Source organism: Perna viridis, chromosome 1 (genome assembly GCF_037379345.1).
Source record: "Perna viridis isolate PV_CMFRI_1.1 ecotype Kerala chromosome 1, ASM3737934v1, whole genome shotgun sequence".
Taxonomy (NCBI): Eukaryota; Metazoa; Mollusca; class Bivalvia; order Mytilida; family Mytilidae; genus Perna; species Perna viridis.
The window spans coordinates 9,362,453-9,384,750 of record NC_142445.1 but is presented as its reverse complement, the minus strand read 5'-3'; the positions used below and the strand labels follow the sequence as shown (position 1 = coordinate 9,384,750).

General features: G+C 30.8%; 1 protein-coding gene across 4 annotated transcripts; it reads left to right on the top strand.

Annotated features, from left to right (window-relative positions):
* The first annotated feature begins 860 nt into the window (after window positions 1–860).
* On the top strand, window positions 861–17,552 carry LOC148627143 (uncharacterized). 4 transcript variants are annotated; one of them, XM_088568412.1, is made up of 16 exons: window positions 861–1,018; window positions 2,801–3,219; window positions 5,402–5,519; window positions 5,918–5,992; window positions 9,096–9,184; window positions 9,781–9,854; window positions 11,344–11,420; window positions 12,265–12,419; window positions 13,385–13,462; window positions 13,787–13,847; window positions 14,356–14,416; window positions 14,663–15,037; window positions 15,904–15,980; window positions 16,520–16,594; window positions 16,906–17,052; window positions 17,335–17,552. In XM_088568412.1, the coding sequence occupies exons 2-16, from the start codon at window positions 2,810–2,812 to the stop codon at window positions 17,479–17,481; spliced, it is 2,019 nt and encodes a 672-aa protein (XP_088424538.1). In that variant the 5' UTR covers window positions 861–1,018; window positions 2,801–2,809; the 3' UTR covers window positions 17,482–17,552. The 4 variants fall into 4 exon arrangements, with proteins under 4 accessions (XP_088424538.1, XP_088424549.1, XP_088424556.1 ...); XM_088568423.1 differs by lacking the exon at window positions 861–1,018 and adding an exon at window positions 1,505–1,618; XM_088568430.1 differs by lacking the exon at window positions 861–1,018 and adding an exon at window positions 2,356–2,374.
* The last annotated feature ends 4,746 nt before the right edge of the window (window positions 17,553–22,298 follow it).

The window sequence follows — 22,298 nt, the reverse complement described above, 5'->3', positions numbered from 1 at the left end:
CAAGGAAAGTATATGAGTAACTCTGTATAAATCAGATATATAGCTGTCAAACACCAATCGGTTTTATTTGTTATGTGTCATCTCTACACTATGGATACTAAACACCTTAACCTAACAAGTTCTTACATTATCATATTTAAGCGTGCTTACTTTGTTTTAGATATATTTGAAGAAAATGTTCCTTATTATTCAACAATCAAATGGTAAATTTGCAATACTACTCCCTTTTTAAAAGCGCGCTGTTTTATAGGGTCTTATAAAGAAAATTAGGGCTTTTTTAACCGAGAACAGACGGTAAAGTGAAATCTTTTTTATCTTCATGTTTTCAAAGCATTGTTATCATTTTAATTTATTTTCAACTAGTTAAATTCTGCTTTAACTTGTTCTGAATAGCCGACAAGATCTCGTTCCTTAAAGCAAACACTCTTATGATTAAGGATGTATTGACAATATGATTGACATGGATAAGAAACAAATGAAAAAGCAAATAACTTGCATATAATCTGAATTCAAGTTTAAAGAAGGTCTTTGTTAATTTTCTAAGTAATGTGTCGGACAATGCATTGATTTTCGTTTACGTTTGGTAATGGTAGTCTCATGTTCAAAATATAATATCTGTTAAAAAAAAAATAATGCAGATATTAATGATGTATCATAAAGGTTATGCTACATTCTTCGAGATAAAGTTTTATGAAAGTTAAAAAGAGTCTCATGCGTAAAGGGAAGTAATTTAATAAAGTTTAAATTGTCTTTATTGGCGTGTTTCGTCGTATCTTCAAAGAGGATCATTAATAACAATTTAATGTGTATTAGATAAAGTAATCAAAAATAAGTATTGCAATCTACTTTCTTCAACGAAGACATATAATCGAATTTCCAAACTTACATAGATGTATCAAGACCTTGCACGCAAGAGAAGCAACATATTAATTTGGTATAAAAACGATTTATGTAATGTCATTGGAAACAATCGTCGTTATGCACATGGGAAACAGAGATATAGAGATATGCTCGATAGGTAAGTTATTTAAGTATTTTAACTCAAAATAATGTGAATGTAACAACCCGACAAAGTCCACTGCAACAATCACAGGCACTTAGTACGTCCAATTCTTCAAATACAATATACTGTTATCCAAATGACATGGATTTAATTGAGTTTAAAAATTATCCCTTATCAAATGTCCTTAATTACTTCGGTAAGTCCAGACTCCTGAGAAATAAACTCCTTGAACCGTTAAAAATGTTAATGAAAAATGCATAGACCACCAAGATTCCATGTTTGGATGACCATTACTATATCCTGTTTAATTCAGGGCAGATATACGATTATTTCGGTATTTTCGTGAGAATTTAAAATATATGAATATTTTCAAATGTATTGAATTAAATAAATTCGGCACTTCAACCAAAACCTAAATGTACTTAGTGACAAACAAGTTTGTGTCGATCGGATCCTCAATCAGAATGACTGACATAGGAATGAAACAAGCTGAAATCCAAATAGATAACATGTAATCTGAATTCAGGATATTCATATTTAAATGGCAAATAAGCATGAATATACCCATTTAGGATATAGTTGATATCTAAACGGTACATGGCATCTTTATGAAAGGTATGCTCTACACTATGTATAAAAGGAAGAAAGTAAGGTATACATACAAAATTTAGAAGACATGTAAAATCTCGATGGTAAATTTTAGGGTATAAACTCGTCAAGGAAATGATGTGTTGTAATTAGATCACATTTACAAACAATCTCATACTTAACTGTATTAATGTAATGTAAAGTAGATTATTTTCTTGCGTGTGATTAAGCAGCAGTATATTTTTATACTTCGTATTTGTCATTTCGAAGGGTTTCGAATATGTGTATGAAATTTGTCTCTCAGATTTTTCGTCCTGTAATAAACAGTTGTGCTTCTGGGTTGAGGTGGTCAGGGCTTTATGTGTTATTTATTAAACTTCAGCAAATAGTCTATTGATGTTTTCGGTCTGTGTCCATAATGACAACAATATTTTTTTAAATATATTCTTTCTTTCGTTCAAAAATAATTGAGTACGTACTATATATTCGAGTATTTCGTCATAATTTGATTGTATATCAATGTGAAAAAAGAACATATCGATTTCTTAAAAAGCCTCTTGTTAAAGTTGTGCGGAATGAACATTTTTAATTTGTTTACATTGCATGTTACACATAGGATATTTTGAATTACCTAACAGACCTTTCCGAAATGAACCTAACTCTATTTCAATAAGTTATCCGATCTTATCTTCCCTCACGAAAAAATATCCGTTTCATTTGAAAAGTCAACCTTTAAATGTGTTGTTATTTCATTTCTTACTTTTATTTGTTTTATTTACCAAAGTGAGTTATTAATAATCTTCAAATATTTTTGAATGGGATATTATTTCAATTGTCACTTTCTGACTAAATTTCTACTTAGTATCATCTGCTATTGAAATGTAATTATGAAATTAATTTTTAATGAAAATCCAGTATAAAAGTCGTCGAAGCAATGAATTTCACATATTTCCTTTAGAGACCTTGTAGTTGTATAGCATTTCCATTGTCTCGAGAAGTAATTGTATTAATTACTTTCAATTGTAAAGAGAAAAGAATGTGCACGAAATCGTAAACTTTTAGATTTAAAACAGTGAACACGTAGTTAAAGGTGAAGTTTTGTTATCTACAAAAGATATGACGATAGTTTGTGATACATGGAGATCAGGAACAAAACCTCTCTATCGAAAAAATAGACGGTTATTAAATTATTAGAGATAATTGTTGTAGGCCCGAACAATGACCTCTGTGGTTATGCCTGCTAAAACGGATATTGGAACAAAAAACCAATCTAAGCCTTATTCCTTCGATCCATCGTATCTCAAAAATATGACCAAGAATAACAGGAAACCTAAGAACCAATCTACGGAACCACAATGGACTGGAAATTATCAAAATTCACTGGATACGGTGGAAGAAGTAAGTGAAAACTCTTCCACACATCCACCGGAACTTTCACCAAGGAATCCGACAGAATTGACGAAAAGCAAAACGCATTTGGAAATCAAAGCAAAATTACAACAGTTATCAAAGACTAGAAAGAAAGCAGCCGATGCCTATTTTGCACAACAAATCCGGAAGAGAAGATTCAAAATAGCAGCCAAGAAAATCCAGGTCGTTCTTCGCTGGACAAAGTTTTATTTACATAGGTAAGTTTTGTCTTTTTTTTGTTTTTTGTTTTGTTTAAAAGAATCAAAACATTTTTGATATATCTTATCAAAATAAGACAAACACTTATACCAAATATTCAACCTAAATGTTATCGTTGTGTTATGAATCCCTTGAATTTCTTTGAGGGCATATAGGGTAATAACTATATTGGTTATTTACACACAAATTTAATTGTGCTCTCTAACATATCATACTTATATTACTTTCTCTCATTCCATCATTCGTTTAAACGTCATATTTCTATTGTATATCTCATGTCATTCTATAAGTTTAAGTGGAGAACGTTAAAAGAACACTTCTGCATATCATACGTTTTAAATTTATCATGTATGTTGAAATTCTTATTTTTATTAATTCCAGGGTAAATATGCTTGTATCTATTAGTACTCTATTAAAACATAGAAATGAACTTTGGTCAAATTTATCGACATTTACTGTGAAATTTAAAATACAGCATTGATCCTGTAATTATTTTATATTTACTATGCCATTCAGTTGTTTAACTCAAAACGAAAATAGTAATAAAGCTCGGAATGTACTACTATAAATGATTAGCTGCTAAAGATTTAAAATATAAAACATATGTAAAGACAGAGTTAGTAGGATATATGGATATACTAAAAAGATCATTTATTAATGATTTTTAATAAAAATATTTGTTACCGTTGACTGTTTTTGTTTTGTTTTTGTTTTATCGTTGTTGTTGTTGTTGTTGCCTTTTTCTGTTTACATTATAAAGAAATCAAAAAAGGATCATGTACATTCGTTTACGTATATGCTCGACGAACCTCAGCATTATAATGGGTTTTTATAATGTTTTCGTTTACTTGCAATAATACGAATAATGTCCGTAAAAACTGATGGAGCAAAACCATATTAAAGTACTCGTGCTATCTTAGGAAAGCATCAATTCATGGTATTGTTTAGAAAGAAAGTACCCATCATTTAAATAAACACTTAAAATTTAAATGCATATACTTTTACTTATGTTCAGTAAAATTGAATTTTTATGAAATTCAATAAAAAGACGTCATCCCAGAATAAAGAATCCGGATCTAGACAATTTGATATTATGCAATTAGCCTGATCAATACCGTGTTAAAAGGTGAAACCTACATCCATTTCCAATTTCCAATATTCTTTTGTGAATATATAAAAAAATAACACTCGGTAGTAGAGACATATTGGATGAATCTGAAAATCACTTACCTTGTATAATATTTGGGAACAAAACTATGGATGATCTACATAAGTTATCATCTGTCTCAAGGAGAAAAAGAACTTTGAAAACATGCATGGAAGTACTAATTACCGTGAACTTTCTTCATTCTAAACGGTCAGTATCAATCCTTTTATAGTAGAGATTTAGCACCCATTGCATGGTTTTGAATTTCATTATACTCAGAAATATGACTTTTGTGGTGCATTCATACATATTATTTTTAAATGAACTATGTAGTTGTCGATAAAACATCGATATGTAGATGTCGATAAAACAACGATAATTCAACTAAAGTTGACATATATGACAATTCACTAATAAAGCATCAACATATAACACGTTTGTGGAGTGCACATGTCTGCTGTAAGCTACAACTAAGTTATAACACTTTTTCTTTTTCAATCATATTTTTGTCGGATTTTAAGAATTTTACATTTTAAACGAAGTTATAATCAATTCAATGTTCTAATTAACAACGCCTTGCATAACAATTTAATTAACCTTTCAATTTACTTCAGTGGCAAGTTTCATGCTCATTGAATCAATTTGGATTTTTTCCAATAATATGCAGTATTAAATTCTTTCTTAATAATTGAATGATCTTATTTCTTTTCTTTGCAGTTTTATATTCTGTTTACATGTGTCTTAATGTTTTAGTCGATTATGTAGAAAGTTGTTGGTGTAAAATTGACCTAAAGGAAAGCATTTTATGTTTTATGACGTCATAATTTATAATAAGTTAAAATATAGTTTATGTAAAAATTTGTGTTTTGCGCCAACCAATCAGAAGGCGTATTACAAATCAAATAGAACCAATCAATTACAATGATATAAACGGTTAATGGCATTGCCAAATTACTTCAATTAACAATATATATGTAATTTTTCACCATTTATATTAACCTCAAACAAATACGATCCATTGTTTTTGCGTTTAGTTCCAAAGACACAACCCAAGAGGCTAAGAAGTTGTATATGGAGATGCATGAGAGGAGATCTGACTACGAACCTGTCGACCTGATGTTTGATAAGTCATCGTATAAGGCTAAGACTGCTGTAAATCTATAATTCACTTTACTTTGTGGGCCAACATTTCAAAACCCAAATCTTGCAGAAATAATTTGATATTTAAAGCTTTTGTTTGCCCACTTAAGTGCCAGATCTAAAATAATATAAAAGCTATCTATGCTAATTCCTGGAAGAGCAGTGGCGTTAAATTTTTCATACAATTATTCTAGTGTTAACTTTCTTGATTGCAAAAATAAAATAGAACAATAAGACAAAAATATTTTAGTGTATTGAATTGTGTTTAAATTCATATGAAAAAAAATTGCAATGAGTTGTACATTTTAACGAGAATTTTTTCCCGGCGAGTTTTCAACTGATTTGTGAGCTATTTAGCTATTTGCAGTAAACTCAAGAAAAAGAAACTGTTTATTCAAAACTGTTTACAGGTGAGAATATCAAAGGAAACCAGAAGAATTTTGATGAAACCACCCAAGGATAGAACGGACGAGGAAGTTTTCAGGGTAATGGACTGATATTTCGTTCTATAAAGTAACATATTATATGCTCTCTTATATGTTAAAATAATGATACAAATGTCATCTATATATTAAGTTACCGTGAACAATGTTTGCATCAAATAGAATTGTTAAGTATCCCAGTGCCATTTTCCCGCTATCCCGGAACAACAGAAACAAAATATTGTTGATTCTCACGCCTATCAGTATTGCCAAGACAAAAAGCACCTTTTTTTCTTTTTTTCTTTTTCATTCTTTTTTTTTCATATTTTTACGTTTATTGTCTTTTGACCATATTTTCTGCGTTAACGTACAGACGTACTGACTTCAATTCATATGACAATCATAATTATTCCTTTTTGAGTTATCTCCTATAGCCCGTTATCGTGACCAATTGTTATATATGCAAAATGTGCCTATATGTAAATTTACACACGATAGCAAATTGGTACATTATTTCCCGCTAATTATCATCACTTTGAAAGAGAATTGTTACCGTCAGTTATCTCTCCTTGAAAGAGGCTTTTTACAATTTATGTTTGAAATTTTACCCTACAATTTTTTATGTGTAAAATCTTCCGAAATAATTTAAACATTTTATTTTTACACCATTGAGACCCAATATGTTAATTGAAAATATTTATGCTTATATGATTTTGAAAGATGTAAGACAAAAATGCTCCGTATATATATATGTATTATCTATTTTAATATTTTAAACATACAGCTGAAGCATATTAGTTATAGGAAGTGCCACTGTAAAGGAAAGGGATAAAGATTAGTTATCTTTTACTTTAAATTTTTTATGGATACCAATATAGTGTTTATTACACTAGAACCATTTTTTTCAAATATATTTACATGTTCTTTGTCTTGAAAGATGTTTTTTGAATAATAGTATTTACCTAACTACAGCAGCGGACAGCTGCCCAAGTCTTGCAAGGTACAAAATGTGCTGGACTACCGCAGCGGAGAAAAAAACTATATTTTTGCATAATAAGTCAATGTTTGTTCTGTAGAAATAGTTATCTCATTTGCAAATTTCTTACACAATGTTTTTGATCATTATTAGGTTTATATGCACTTGAATGTCAAAATCGTTTAAACCAATTTACATAAAAGTTGAATTGAACTTTGTCGATAGTTAACTACGTTATTTTTGTAAATCAATCATTTGAAAGAATAATTGGTTTAAACTTCGATGAATAAATCAAATATGAAATAATTATGTGCCTTTGTACATTTGAAGCTCAAAAGTTGACTGTGAAGAAGGTTTGCATAAGAAATGTTTATCTGATAAATACTTTTCTAATAGTTATCTGATTGGAAAATGCTGTAAGTTACTAAACCTGGGAGATTTATTCAAAGAAATACTTGGTAAGAACATCTTTGCAATATTCGAAAATGCATGAATGTATTTCCTGTAGCGCTTTATAATGATTTACTTCCTTACATCCCAGATGATGACCTTAGGAACTGACGCATGGGATGTTCCTAACATTGATTACTCACTCATCTAATGTTCCTGACTTTGGGAGCTCACTACTAATTGGATGTTCTTGTAATCAGAAAGTCACTAATCGGATGTTCCTGACATTGGGACATTGGATGTTCAAGAAACCCAGATAATTCTTCCCTATGATTGGTCGTAACGTTTTGATCTCACATCAGATGTTCCAAACATTGAGAACTATTTTATCGAACGTTCCTGACATCCTGACAATGGAAGATCCTTATCTCCTGACAATGGAATCGGATGTTTACCGAGTTTACCGAGAGAATTCGTACCTTTACATGGACCTGATAGTATGAATTTAGTCGGATCTTCTTGACATTGGGAAATCACTAATTGCATGTTCCTGATTTTTTTAAATTCTCCAAAACGAGAAAATTCTTATCTACACATTGATTAATCAATTTAATACGTTAGGCGTTATAAATTTACTCAAAGTTTTCTAGGTTCATCCTGTGCCAGTTCTGCTTAAATTTCTTTTGTATGTTTTTCTTCACTCGTCAATTTTCTTTAAATATCGTAATTTCTGTTCGCTTAATACAATAGAATTGATTGATTTAAAAACAAAAGATGCACAAATGCACTGGAAAGACTGTTACCAATAAGCCTGTATTTCATTTTTTTTATTTTAATCTAATATTTCCATATAAGTTTGATAGTGTATAATCTTATCAAGATGCCACATATGTTCAAAATAATTCATTGTTCTAGAATGGAAATAACAAAAGTTCAAATTAGCTTAACTTGCTTATAATCCAGCTTAATCACTGGACAATTGAATTAGATAAAAAAAAATATTGTTAATACAATTTATGAGAGACCAAGCCAAGATGCTTATACTGATATTTATTTAAAACTGACCATTATCATTCCTCAGTATTCATCATTGAATAGTTTAAAGCAATCATTTTCACAAGGGCGTTTCTAATAAAACATGTAATTGATAGTTGAGAATATTGTCACGCTCGACATTGACAAAGCAAGTATTTCGACTATTCATAAAAAAGATTTGTGTTGATTTTTTAAGACTAAATAATTATCGTATACCGTGAATATTAAAACTCAAAATATTTAAAATCAATGTATTAACTTATGCTGTACATTTGAACAAACATGAACTGAAAGGAATGAGAATCATCAATGATGTTAATATTTTATTCCCCCCATTTACATTTTCTATGCACTTTAATTACGGTATCGATTCTTCATTTTGTATACGGTAACATAGAGGTTCCACCCATGCAAATTGATTTTATTTAACCGTAAGACATATTTGGCAAAACAGACAGAACTGCAACCATGCAACATAAATGCGAACAATATATTGTTCTGTGTATCTATGTCATGTTAACTTGCTGCGCAGGAAGTCCCTGACCTAGAGTCCCCTTGGATCCTCTTGGGCATACTGATGCATTGGAATGAAATGTTTATCTCTTCATTTCAATAACAGCAATATATTACATTGAATGGAGAAAGAGTAAACATACTAACTAATTAAACTCTTTTGTAATGGAGAGGTTTATTGAGTTGGTAGAAACTTGAGTAGTTGTTCGCATATTATATTCGCTGAATCGATGCCTTTGAGTTCCATTGCAGGCACAAATAGCACTTGGAAATATTAAAGACATAGCCCAATACCCATTTAGAATGCAGAAAGAAATTGCCAAATTTGGGGAGTATGAAAGGTTAGTTAAATCTAAAGTCAGTGCTATATAGATTCATTAACTTCTTTTGGTACATTGAAGACAGTTTTAAAAAGTTATCTAAATAAAATTGAAATTCAACAATTTGGGAGGAATCATATCCAGTTTACAAGGTAATCAATGGAAAAAGATTTCGCTGTGATAGGAAAATATGAACGGTATGTATTATACATGTAGTTGAATAACTTAATTTCACAGTTTACCAAGTGTTTGACGTGAAATAAAATGTTTCTGATATTTCAACGAATTTCTATATCGGAGTAAAATAAATAACTGTTATTATTTTTTTTTTCAACCAGACATAGGAAAATGATTGTCTTTAAAAATACATTTTCAACAATTTTGAACATTCAGATATTGTACAAATTATATATTGAGAAGGTTAAAAATATAGAAGTTGTACAGTTACTTAAATGAACAAGCTAGATAAAAAAAATTAAAAAAAAAGAATAAAATCAAGTTTGGAATTTTATATAGGTTCAAAGTATGGCAAGATATCCCTCCAGATAAACTAAATAATGGCATTATAAACTGTTTACATTTAACGGAAACAATTTTATGTCTTTCATTAATTTTAGTTTCGGTGGAAGACGAATTATACTCAGGCAGGGTCATCCTCCTTCATCAAGTTATTTTGTACTATCAGGAGAAAGTAGGTTTATCATAGTAATCTAAAAACGAACTCCCGTGATAATTTCAAAAGTACTGCACTTTTAAATTAAGAAGATTCAAAGTTCTTGCTATTTCATTTTTTTTTTTGTATCTGTATTTAGTACTTCCGTTTTTTTTTTTCTACACATATAGCACCTGGTCCATGCTCCCAGTTCTTAGTGGAGTCCGATTTGCTGATTTGCTTTTGTTACTTTGTATGTATGATTTTAGTTACTTTATGTTCTTTGTTGTGTGTGTCTGTTTTCCATGTCTGTTTTTTTTGTCCCTGGATTACATTCTTTTGATTACCACTATAACCTTAGTTCCCTTGAGTACTCTTATATAACAAGTAGTATTGGAATTTTAATTTTTATGTATGAAAGATTGTACTCCAGGGACAAAGACCAGACATGGAAAACAGACACACACAACAAAAACAAGTAACTAAAATAATACATACAAAGTAATAAAATTAAATGAGCAACTCGGACTCCACTTAAAAAACTGGGAGCGTGGACCAGGTGCACCGGTAGGGTAAGCGTCCTCTGCTTTTCTAGAAACACCCGCCGCGTTGCTCATAAAAATTCGGGGTCCGGGGTAGACGAAAGTGGAAATGAAAACTATGACACGTTGAACAAACAGTTTTCACGGTGCAGATGGATACACCGTAACGATCCACGAGTTCATGATGACGACCATAAAACTTCAGTAGTAATGACTTCAATCTTGTAGCAACATAACCCTGTTCAAGAAGCCTAATTGTAAGAAGTCTAGCGCGATACAAAAAGTCTACGTAGTTACGGCAAGCTCGAATAAGGTTTGAAATGTAATATGAAAACTCCATACGCAGATCCTGAAGGGATGTTGCCACAGATGAAAGGAAAGTTGACAATTCTGAATGAAAAGTCATCACGTTTGTCGTAAAGTTTAGTCGATAGTTACCCTGTACCATCGATTTTAAGTGTAGGTCAAGATATGAAGCTGACTTCACAATGTCTGTAGTATCTTTCATCTCAAGTTCTCTTGGGTAAATGCAATGTATCAAATCCCTGAAGTTATGATTGTTTAACGATAATATGTCATCTATATAGCGGAACCTGAGATTAAGGATCTAGCTTTACGATGTTCTTTCTTTCGAATCAGATCGGCTATAAAGCCAGTCTCCTAAGAGTGAAGGAATATGTCAGCAAGTAAAGGAGCACAATTTGTTTCCATTGGAATGCCGACCGTTTGTTGAAAAACGCATCCACCACACTGGACATATAAATTGCATTTTGAAAACATCTTCTGTATTTGGAAGGTGATTTGGAATATTTTTATACAAAGTATGAGGAATCTCAACCATAAGCTATATATTTGTATCTAGGTGTGCAATAATTACAATAAAAACAATAATTAAACACTTATGCATCTTATAAATGAAGTAATAACAAAATAATTGAACTATAAGACAGCTGCATTGCTTGACTTGATTTCCTTTTTTTTTTCAGTGTTTGAACTCATTTATGAGACTTCCGATGGTAAACCAAAACTTGGCCAATCCATTGTTAAAGGCGATGAGTTTGGGGTATGCTTTAAAAATCTATTACCATTTATACTTTGTTTCGTCCTCAGCAAAGACATTAATGTTTTCCAGTTTCCAGTATAATAATTTTATCCGTTTTTGCAACTAGTAGAAGCTAAAATTAGAAAAAAAAATGGAGAAAAACAAAAGTTTACTTGTTTCTACATGTATCTATTTTAGAAAGTAAAATAAAATTTTATATTTTTGTTTTAAAAGTATTATAAGTTTTCGTTTTGTTTCTTTTAGTTTAATTATGCATAATAACTTACAATTTAAATGAAAGTTTCGATGCACTTGACTCTTCATTCCATATTATTCTTCTTTCCTCGTTTGTCTACCACGGACTTGATTTTTTATGAGCAACTCAGTGGGTGTTTCTAGAAAAGCAGAGGACGCTTACCCTACCGGTGCACCTGGTACATGCTCCCAGTTTTTAGTGGAGTCCTAGTTGCTCATTTGGTTTTGTTACTTTGTATATATGATTTTAGTTACTTTATGTTCTTTGTTGTGTATGTTTGTTTTCCATGTCTGGTCTTTGTCCCTGGATTACATTTGTTTGATTACCGCTGTAGCCTTGATTCCCTTGATTGCTCTTCCATATTGACATGTTTGAGTATACCGTGTTTTTTTTTTTTTTTTCTGTTTTGTTTAAATTTAAGTTTAAGTTTCGGTTAATACAAATAGTGGGTGCTTCTTTTTCTTCAGTCAATGAATATATTAGTATTTACATTCTGTCGAAAATTTTCTCGTAAAATACTACTCTATTTATATATATTTTCAATATTGTTCTTTCGGCTTATTGTTTTGTTAGTTTTTAATCAAGATAATGCTTATCAATACTTGATAGGATAAAGCAATTATCGACGATTCGACCAGAGAATGTACAGTTATAACGAAAGAACCCACAGAGTTACTTTCGCTAAGAAAGAAACATTTCAGAAGAATATTCATGTTAGGGGGTGGACTATGTGTACTCGATTCTGAGCAAAAGCAATTTCTTAGGTAAGAAAAATCCTAAAAAATAATATGCTATATTTAAAAATAAAAAATAACAATGCTTTATATGCAAAACAAATTTTCATTATGGTTTTAACATATCCGTATATATCGCTTTTTTATGGGCTAACATTCTTGTGATAAACAAATTGCGAACTGGGGACAAATCAGGACGTGTTTAAATTTTTAGTATGACACTTATAAGAAACATACACTATTTGATGAAAAAAAAAAAATTTGACCTCTGCATTATGGAAAAAAAACTTTAAAACATTTTCAAACTTATTTTCTTTGTTTTTTTAGAAAACAGTATTCTTTCAACATGACGAAGTTATATTTGTAAAGTATATCTAAATCGTGAATGTCCTCTGCACCGAAATCATGCAAAATAACAGCAATTTACTTAAGCGGTATTAACACGCAGTGATTATTACCGTAAGTGCGGATTGAACAGGGACAATTGTGTTGATTTTGAAGGCCATGCCATGTTTCAATTAACCTGTTGTAACATTAAACCAGCTTAGATTAAGGTTAATACTAGGGATTTGTTCCTGCTATAATTAAATTCGTCGGCCAACATCATGAAAGGGTCGATAAATATGGGATGTCGATCTCCGCCCTGCAATTCCAGTATTTTTTATCTTTCTGATTAATCTGGGAGAAACTGTAAACATGGTCCTGCTCTGACAAAACTAAAATACATCGATTTCTCTTAATCGATGCCCTTATAACAATTTGGGCATAAGGGTAAGCCATTTGATGTTGATATGATGGCATTGAAATATATGAATATTTACCCGAATATTCAACTACAATAGACTGAGAACATCTTACTTCAGTGATCACACTTGGTGGTGGATTTTTTTTTTTAAAGAATTTGGTCTGCCTTGCAAAAAATAATATTTCCTATTATAATGAGTTTTGTCCTGCGTTTGAAACTCTGTTATTTGCTATAATCGTTCTTGTTATAGGCATTTACCGTACATGAGCGGATTTCCAATTGACAAGTTGGAGGAAAACTCAGAAAAAGTAAAGGCACAGTATTACAAGTAAGTAATTCTTTCTTTTCAACTCTTTTCTATAGTACTTTTATTAAAAAATCACATCCTGTCGTAAAGGTTAATCATCAAGCACACATCTCCGAAAACTGTATGTCTTAATTTTTCTACTGAGTACAAATCAAATTGTCAGTTAGTCTTTTAAATGTAGAGCAATTTGAATTAAAGTGTCTTTATACTAGAAAAAAATGTCGATAACAAGTCAAATTCGCTTTAATGTAAAGTAAGAAAACATTGTTATGGTTCAGTATTTTTTCTACTGTTAGATATGATGCACAGAACACATTATTGAAAAGAAATAACCTTTTTATATAGGAAAGGTGACATGGTCACAGATGATACCCGCTATTTTCCTTGGTTAATTCTTGTCAAGTCCGTAAGTATTTCCCTTGTTTGTATTCAGAACCGATAATTTCGTTTACAAAATCACGTTTATTTACTGCAGGGTGTGTGTTCTCTGACTACAATATCCTTGACAAAGACGTTCTATTAAGGGGACAAATTAGCTACAAGAGAAGTCCTCTGTTTCCAATATTGCTCATGATGATGCTGTTTTGTTTGTGATAAATAATAAGGCATTTTTTTACATTACTTTTACAACTTGTTTAAAGACAACTTGTATTATTGCGATGTTTCGATTACCCAGAAAGGGTTAAAGAAAAATTAAACATTCCCTCGAGAATTTATAAACCCTAGTATACCGAAATGAATACCTATTCTGTTTCAAGTTTCAAATGATTTTGACGATGCGGGTCGTCGTTACACTTCTTACATATATATAAATGCTGTTGAACTCTATAATTTTTTTCTTGTTTGTTTGTATGTTTGTTTTTGTTTTTAATTTGTCGAACATTTCAAACCAAATTACCATATCTTTTGAACAGGGAAGCGTGTTTATATATAAACGACTTCAGAAGGCTGTACCGTTGCATTACAATACTAAAGGTGAGTTAAAACTGAAACAACAAGGCAAATAATATAATGCCAACCATGTTTATGTCGAAAACACCTATAAATATCTGTGCGTTACTACATATAGTCACATTAAACTTACGAAGTACCAAAATTGTACTTAAAACCGAGTCCATGAATTGAAACAGAAAAAAACAATTAATAAGACAAATACAAACATAGCAAAATTATTAATTGTCCACAGGGCAGTAATGATCTACTCTACCTATGCTAATGTAGAATCTGGAAAAACTACAGAAAAAGAAAAGAAAGAAACTCCAGAAAAGCGTGAGTTAACCAGAAGACAAATGTTGAGTGACATAAGAATCCCTGTCCGAAATAGTACGGAAATTGATCCTAATGTCATAGAATCAAAACCAGGAAAACCAGGGAAATTCATCCATCCATGTGACAGGACTTCAGACCACAATAGTGAAAACCCAGAAAATGGAGAAAGGCCTAAACATACTGACAATAAGAATAAGTATTCTTTCCATCGGATTCAAGATCAGTTGTTAAAGCGGACAACATCACCACACTTTGAACCTATTAAATCGTCGCTATCTACAGAAAGTAATGCTGGGTCCTCTATGGTTAATAATCAATCAAAAGAAGGCAAGTTTATTTATTATGCACAGAAATGCGACAAAGGAGAATACAATACTACTTAAATTTTCTTGGTACTTGCTTAAGTCTGCAATATTTTGTATTTGTACAAGTTTGTGCATGATTCAAAAATAATGAATAACGTGACATATGTTTTGTTGTTGAAGAAATCGTCTTTTATGCTAAAAGTATTCTTTCTTTTAAAACTTATATTTCAAACAAATAAATATTACTACAACGAAAATACTTCAATTTTTGAAAAAAAACTAATCTTTGTGTATTATTATGCATCTGATTACATTTCCATTTAGCACAATTGGCATGAATGTAAAAGCTGGAAGACCATGGTTAGAATGAAGAGCAGAATATTCACATCTAATGACAAAGACTTTACATAGAAATAAGACAAAACATCTTAATTTCACAAACTAACTGAAAGAATATAACTTACTTAACCACGGGCCTCAGTTGATATCCACACCATATGCAATCATTGATCATTACTACATACAAAATAAATCAGCTAACCCTAATGAATAAATGAGAATTTTACCCCTATATTCACGGTTTTTTAACGTATACAGAGAAATAAGTCCGTGCTATGAAACAGACTAAAATTGAAGGCAGCTTAACATATTTGTGAAAGCAAAACATTTAAAATTGTATCAAACTTATAGTTTGAATGATTCACGTACCACGATATACTCTTGAACAAAACACGTATATAAAAACATTATTTTAAAAGAGCACGACGACTAATGTTTGAAAGTTACACGTACATGTATTGAATATTTTTATTCATTTACAACTAACAAAATGTACACAACTTTGTTGAGACAAAACATGTATAATTCCAAGTTTCCTAAATTTTGCAGATTCTAAAAATCTCTACAATAATGACGACGGTGATATGAAAGTTCACAAGAACTTTTGGGAAAGAGCAAAAGCTAAGGTTTGTATTTTAAATTAGGGATAACCTCGTAATACATCATATATTTTATTTTGTATGTATGATTAATAATACATTGTAGTTGTGTAGCTTGTGCATAATATCAAACCAGGTGTAAAAATACTTACAATAAAAGGTAATAACAAATTTCCGACCTTATAAACTTTAGACAGTTGTCAAAAAGGATCGTCCATATATTGAATTGCAATAACTACCTGGGAAAAAAAGAAAAGTTGGAAAGAACCGCAATGGTCCTGACTAGGTACAGAAAGTATCAATGAAAATGGAAGGTTTTGCTAAAACTCCTGTTCCCTTTTCGGTTAATTATATCTGTTTTATTGTAATGCAAACAAGACATTGGTTAACAAACTTTGTTCCGCACACTTTTCATGGTAGATCTGTTTTTTTTTTTTTTTTATTTTAGCAGTTATAGTAACCAGAGTTATCTTTCTTGTCTCCTTTATGCATCATTGGTCTTGTCACTAATATATATTACAATAACACTACAGTTATTTTTGTTTTGTTTTCTTGATTTTGATTAGGCAGTAGAAAAAATATCAGAAGAAGCCAATACAGAGATTGTATGCGTCAATACAATTAGTGATGGGCAGATATTTGTAAGTCATTTAAATCAATTAATGATACAGAGGTGTTTAATTTTATACACCGCAGATTTTCCGACCATATTTTACAATACTTTACTGCCCTTATAAATGTTCTAGATAATACACACTTCATAGTCATTAAGAACACGTTTTATACATTTATACTTGTTTTAATACATTTTTGAATTAGAAAAAGCCAGTGAAAATTTATTCAACAAGTATTTGTGGATCTTGGTAGTACCAATTCATTTTTAAGTTATAAAGGTCAAAAAATGAAAATGTTAAAATTAGTTGATACAATTGTTACATTGTGGTGATTTTAGGGCTTAGATGATATAATGATAGACAAAAGAATTGACCAAAGACAGAGTTTCAGTGTGTTCAGCAGTGGAGCAGACATAATATTTATAGACAAATATTTTTTCAAAGAAAATATGAATGAAAAATTTAGAAGCAATCTAGTTAAATATGTAAGTAAACGCCAAAGTTATTGCCTAGTTGGATATTTTACAAAACTTGATTCGTTCGAGTATCAATGTTTAAATATAAGTTGAAAGAGATATGAAATCTGAACCAAAACACTTCAAAGTATAGTCCTGTGTTTAGTCAGAAAAGATGTTGGGATTGCTTCCCTTTTACTTAAGAAAAAAGAAACTAAATAAAGTAAGTTGTGATATATGTACATATTTCAAACGTATTCAGATAAATTGTTCACATGTATTGATGGATTTTTATATATTTCCCATTTCTAGTTTTGTCCTTATCCGTCAGACGAGGAGCTTCAGGAACAACTACAGACACAGGTAGATTGGAACTCCTATAGAATGAAGACACTTAATAACACATTATTTCTATTACACAAAGAATCAAACTTAAAGAAATCTCAAAAATACTTTTAAAGTATGAACAATTTTTGTGGATAAAGTATTTATATATCAATTTATTAAAATTGGAAATATGCTTTTCGTAACTCTTTGTTGTATTTGTTTTCTTCCCTTGATTGTAGTTGAAACACGTACTTTGATACTTATATATTGTGTTGAGGACAATTTTATATTAATCAATTTCAAAATAATGAAAAACCAAACAAGTACTATCTTTACAAAAAAGATAGCCGACACAGAAAGATTTGCTCTTTTCACTTATAATTGTCTACATTTCATTCAGAAATTAACACATGGCACGCAATTTCAATTTTCGATACAGTTATCAGTATATGGCCAATCGGGAAACAGAGTTGCAATCAGGTGATATGCGTGTCCATGGAAGAGCGTCTTTAAGGTCAAAGGGTAAAAAGCGAAACTATACCGACTTCGTCGGAAAAAAATTCAGTATGAAGATAATATCATTTCAATCTTGCTTACATATCTGTCTTTGAAGGTCAAGAACGTAGATCTTTTATTAGTTTTGTCATCGGGGCCTTTCAGAACGTATTTAAAGGTGTGTTTACACTTACTGAAAACTTTTTGGTGATCTCTGAAAATAGATCCTATTTTGTAGTTATACCCTGACGCATTCGTTACGATTCACCATAATCGTTCTTTTTTCTTTTGTATCATTAAACATCTTGCGTTCTCGGTCTGAAATTCCTTAAAATTGTACTTGCATGTAATTTCCGTTTCGTTTATAACATGATTCGTTAAAATAATTTTTTATATATTCATAGTTTATATTGCCGTATGAATATAATAAATGAAAAAAAACTATACTATAGGTTGAAAATGAATTGTAACAATAACTATTTGCGTCTATAGCGACATTTTATTTGAAAAACAAAAACACTACAAATATTAATAATGCAAATTCCGGTATGCTGTACATGTGTTTTAAGGAGTAACCGATTATCAGCAGCATTAGAACCAAATATTAAAATGAATAATTAATGTTGAATTTTGATTTCATAGGCTATATGAGACTTGCCGAATTTCAACCTACTTGTAAAACATTCGCCTTGCTCTCTCGCCGTTAATATCATGGAATTCTTTTCTTTTATTTGCAATTATGAATATTCTTTTTGATTTAAGAATATAGCTCAGTGGAGCATATGAAACTAATTATTGTTTGCTTTTTTTTCCTAAAGCGTTACCACATTTAAGTTTCAGGTTTTGAGTGTAAATGTTGCTCATTTGTTCCTAGAAGTTATTATTATTATGTAATATAAATTGTAAAACATAAACCTATTTTATCTTAGTCGTCCTCTGGCTGACAAGTCTTAATAAAACTTTCATATTTTCCAAATTACTTTTAAAAGCCTTCCTGATTAATATACTTTAAATAATTGGATTGCTTGCTTCAGAGCTTCTTTCATCACGACATAAAATAAAATTCTTTTGTCTTTTTGATGTGCAGAACCTTAAAGATACATTTTAGAAGATGGAACGTATACTGACTACAACAATGATTTTCAGTCATGTTTTGTCTTCAGAGATGCAAATGAAGCTTTTTTGTGCGGCAGGATTAGAGAAGTAGAAAGGAAACCTAACTTAACCTTAATAGAATTAGTTCGAATTTATTGATTTCATTGAAGCAGTATTACTAATTCACGGGTAGCCTGGTGTGAAGCTATTGAATTGGTTATTCTTGTATATAAATTAGAAGCCAGCTTCACCGGTTCAAACTTTGATTTACCTGATTCAGAAGAAATTTCATACATCTAAAACTACCAATTAAACAGACCCATTCGTGCGAGATAACGTGTTGTATAAAGCAAAAAGGAGAATTAATTCATAATGAATTAATGGTCAGCGGCCACAAAAATAAATGAGACTTAATATCATGAAATAGAAAATATTATATATGCTCTTTTCCATCATATTTATTTCTTTTAAAGACAGAACATAAAAAAAGATTTCATGTGGTTTTAACTTATCCCAAGAACAGGAAGTCTATATTACGTTACTTTTTATTGTCTAGCATTTGTTTAACTTCTTCAGATTTTGCGCATTTTTTGTCTGAATAACACGAGTAGAATCCTAGTTAATCGACACTATATTGGAGGTTAAAACTTGTATATGCTTATTTTTTAATGGTCATATCAACTAGTAAAAGCTTCGGGTACTTAGGTTTTGAATTTAATATTTGGCGCCTGGCATATTTGAACTTCAAGTAATTTCTACAATTATATATAAGATGATGAATAGATACGAACAATTAAGCTTCTTCCAAAACCCATGGTCTACGTATATAAGAGGTAAAGTGTATGATCTCTTTTCAGTTAAAACTTTAGGTTGTCCTAAATATCTAGGAAGTAAGGTCGAAAATCATTTTGGTAGAATTTTATCAGAGTTATTTTAGATAGGAGCATAAAATTGAGGCAAAGTTGTTATTTATCGCGTAAGCCATCTTTTTACCCCTAAAATATGTGTTGACCAGCTACTGGAAAGTGGAATTAGAATTGATTTGACGTTCAGAATTTCTGATAATTTCATCTGCTGCTAACCTCCAATCTAATGGCTTTGCAAGTCTAAAGCACTCGAGATAAGGAAGCGGGTAATCTCAAATGGTGTCTGGGAGATGGGGGCAAAAGTGATCAAAGGGTAAACATACATAAATGTCTAAGCTACGTATTCAACAAACAATTAATTAAATCACGTTTATATTCATCCTAAACAAAAGACGAAAAACCAATAAAACTTATTGTAGAAGTCATCGATACTTGAATTTTTATGAGCTACTCGGCGGGTGTTTGTAGAAAAGCTGGTCCATGCTCCAGTTTTCAGTGGAGTCCTAGTTGCTCATTTGTTTATGTTACTTTGTGTGAATTATTTTAGTTACTTAATGTTCTTCGTTGTGTATGTGTTTTCCATGTTTAGTCTTTGTCCCTGGATTACTTTCTTTTGATTTCCGCCAGAATCTTGGTTCCCTTAATTACTTTTTAATACAAGCATTTTGGAAATACTATATGGGTCAAGAGAAAAAGCAGTACCGTAGGTACAAATGGGAAAGGTTCCGAGGACAAAATCATACCTAAAACACCAATAGAACAAAAAGAATGAACAAGTACAACTACGCAAAACAACTTCAAAAGACAGTGATGAATAATTGCATTTTGATTATTAGATGTATGTACATCGGCTTCTATACTGACGAAACACAGAAGGCCTTCTACGGGAAGGTGGAAAACTAAACTTGGCAAAACACGCATAAAGTCATCCATTGAATTTCTTTTAAAATTTCATTGCTTCACGATGAAAAGCATCCTAGGACTTTTTTGTACATTAAAAAATATAAAGTTTTCTTCAAATTTTATTCGTTGCCATTGATTTTGTTTATAGTGGTGAAACTTGCATCTTATACGATTGTTAATGAACTTATCGTAGTGTTTTATTTTGGAGGAATGTTTTATAAAATAACAAGGAAACATTCCGAGACCTAGTTTTATCGTATAATTTGTAATATAAATACTTTAAAATACAAATATTCCTTTATTGTAAAGGGGTAATAAGATGCATAATATGACTAATTCCTACTACTCATTTGACCTGCTACACGGTATACATTGTCACTGCATCCACCGGCATGCAATTTGATATGTTTTATTTTCTTTTTTCTAGTAATGACATACACATCTGATGTCTTATAACTGGCGAAATGGTATGTCAAAATAAGTTTCGTTTCATTAATTCCTGTATATGTTACACCTTGTTAATGTTTACTGTCTGATATGTCTGAACCGAGGTTATGTCATATTAAACGTAACGTCGTTTGTTATGTTCCTTTTTTTTTATGGGGGGGGTGGCTTTTTTGTATATTAATCGATTAATTTTGAGATTATATTACATACTAGTAGTGTGATACTTACTGATATACATTGGGGGACAGAATAACCGTCTATCAAGTTAGATCATTAAAATTTATTGTGAACAGTATTTCAGTCTTAACCAATATACATTATTTTTTATTCGTGTATTTTTCATAGTGTTGTTGCTCTTTAAAATACATCATTCATGCAGAACTTTTTCGAAATGCCTGGCAAAACTTTCAAAGGAATTGCGCTTGAATTATATAATCAAATGAATGTGGTAAAATTAGATGTCAATAGACTTAGACATATGACAAAGACACCTGGAGAATTATGATCTCGGTAAATTTTAATTCTTTTCTTCAATATGGAAAAAGTTATCGCTCTAAAACTTGATAAAACTGGAGTTCCACTTTAATAATGAAAACTTGTTTACTCTCATGTTTCATTCCATTCTATTTGATTATATTATTTTTATTCAAAGACATTTTTATTGAAAGACATAGAGACAAGGTCACTTATAAGACTAATGTACTATTATTATTGAAATAGTAGTTCAACACAAATGTATTGTATTTTTTAATGTCAATTTTAGTTATTCCTTAATTTTTTTAATGTATATGGTTGTATTTGGTTTATCCAAACGATACATTTACATTAACAAGAGTTTTTGTTACCAAACTGGTCTTTTCAATTTACTGATTGGGACTGAACATTTGCTGTTTGCATGGATCGTGTTATTTAAATGTTCTTTCTTCAAACTCTACCGGATCATTCCTTATTTAACTGATAACTTGGATCGAATGCGGCATTTGATCGACCGAACGTCCTCTGCTACTCGAAAACCATTGAGTATGACTATTCTGTGCACTCTTAGAACATTTTTAGGATGAAATGTACCGGTGTGATCTTTTCATTAAATTTTACGCAGCTTGCTCGTATATGGCATATTATGAAGGTATCCCAATAGTGATT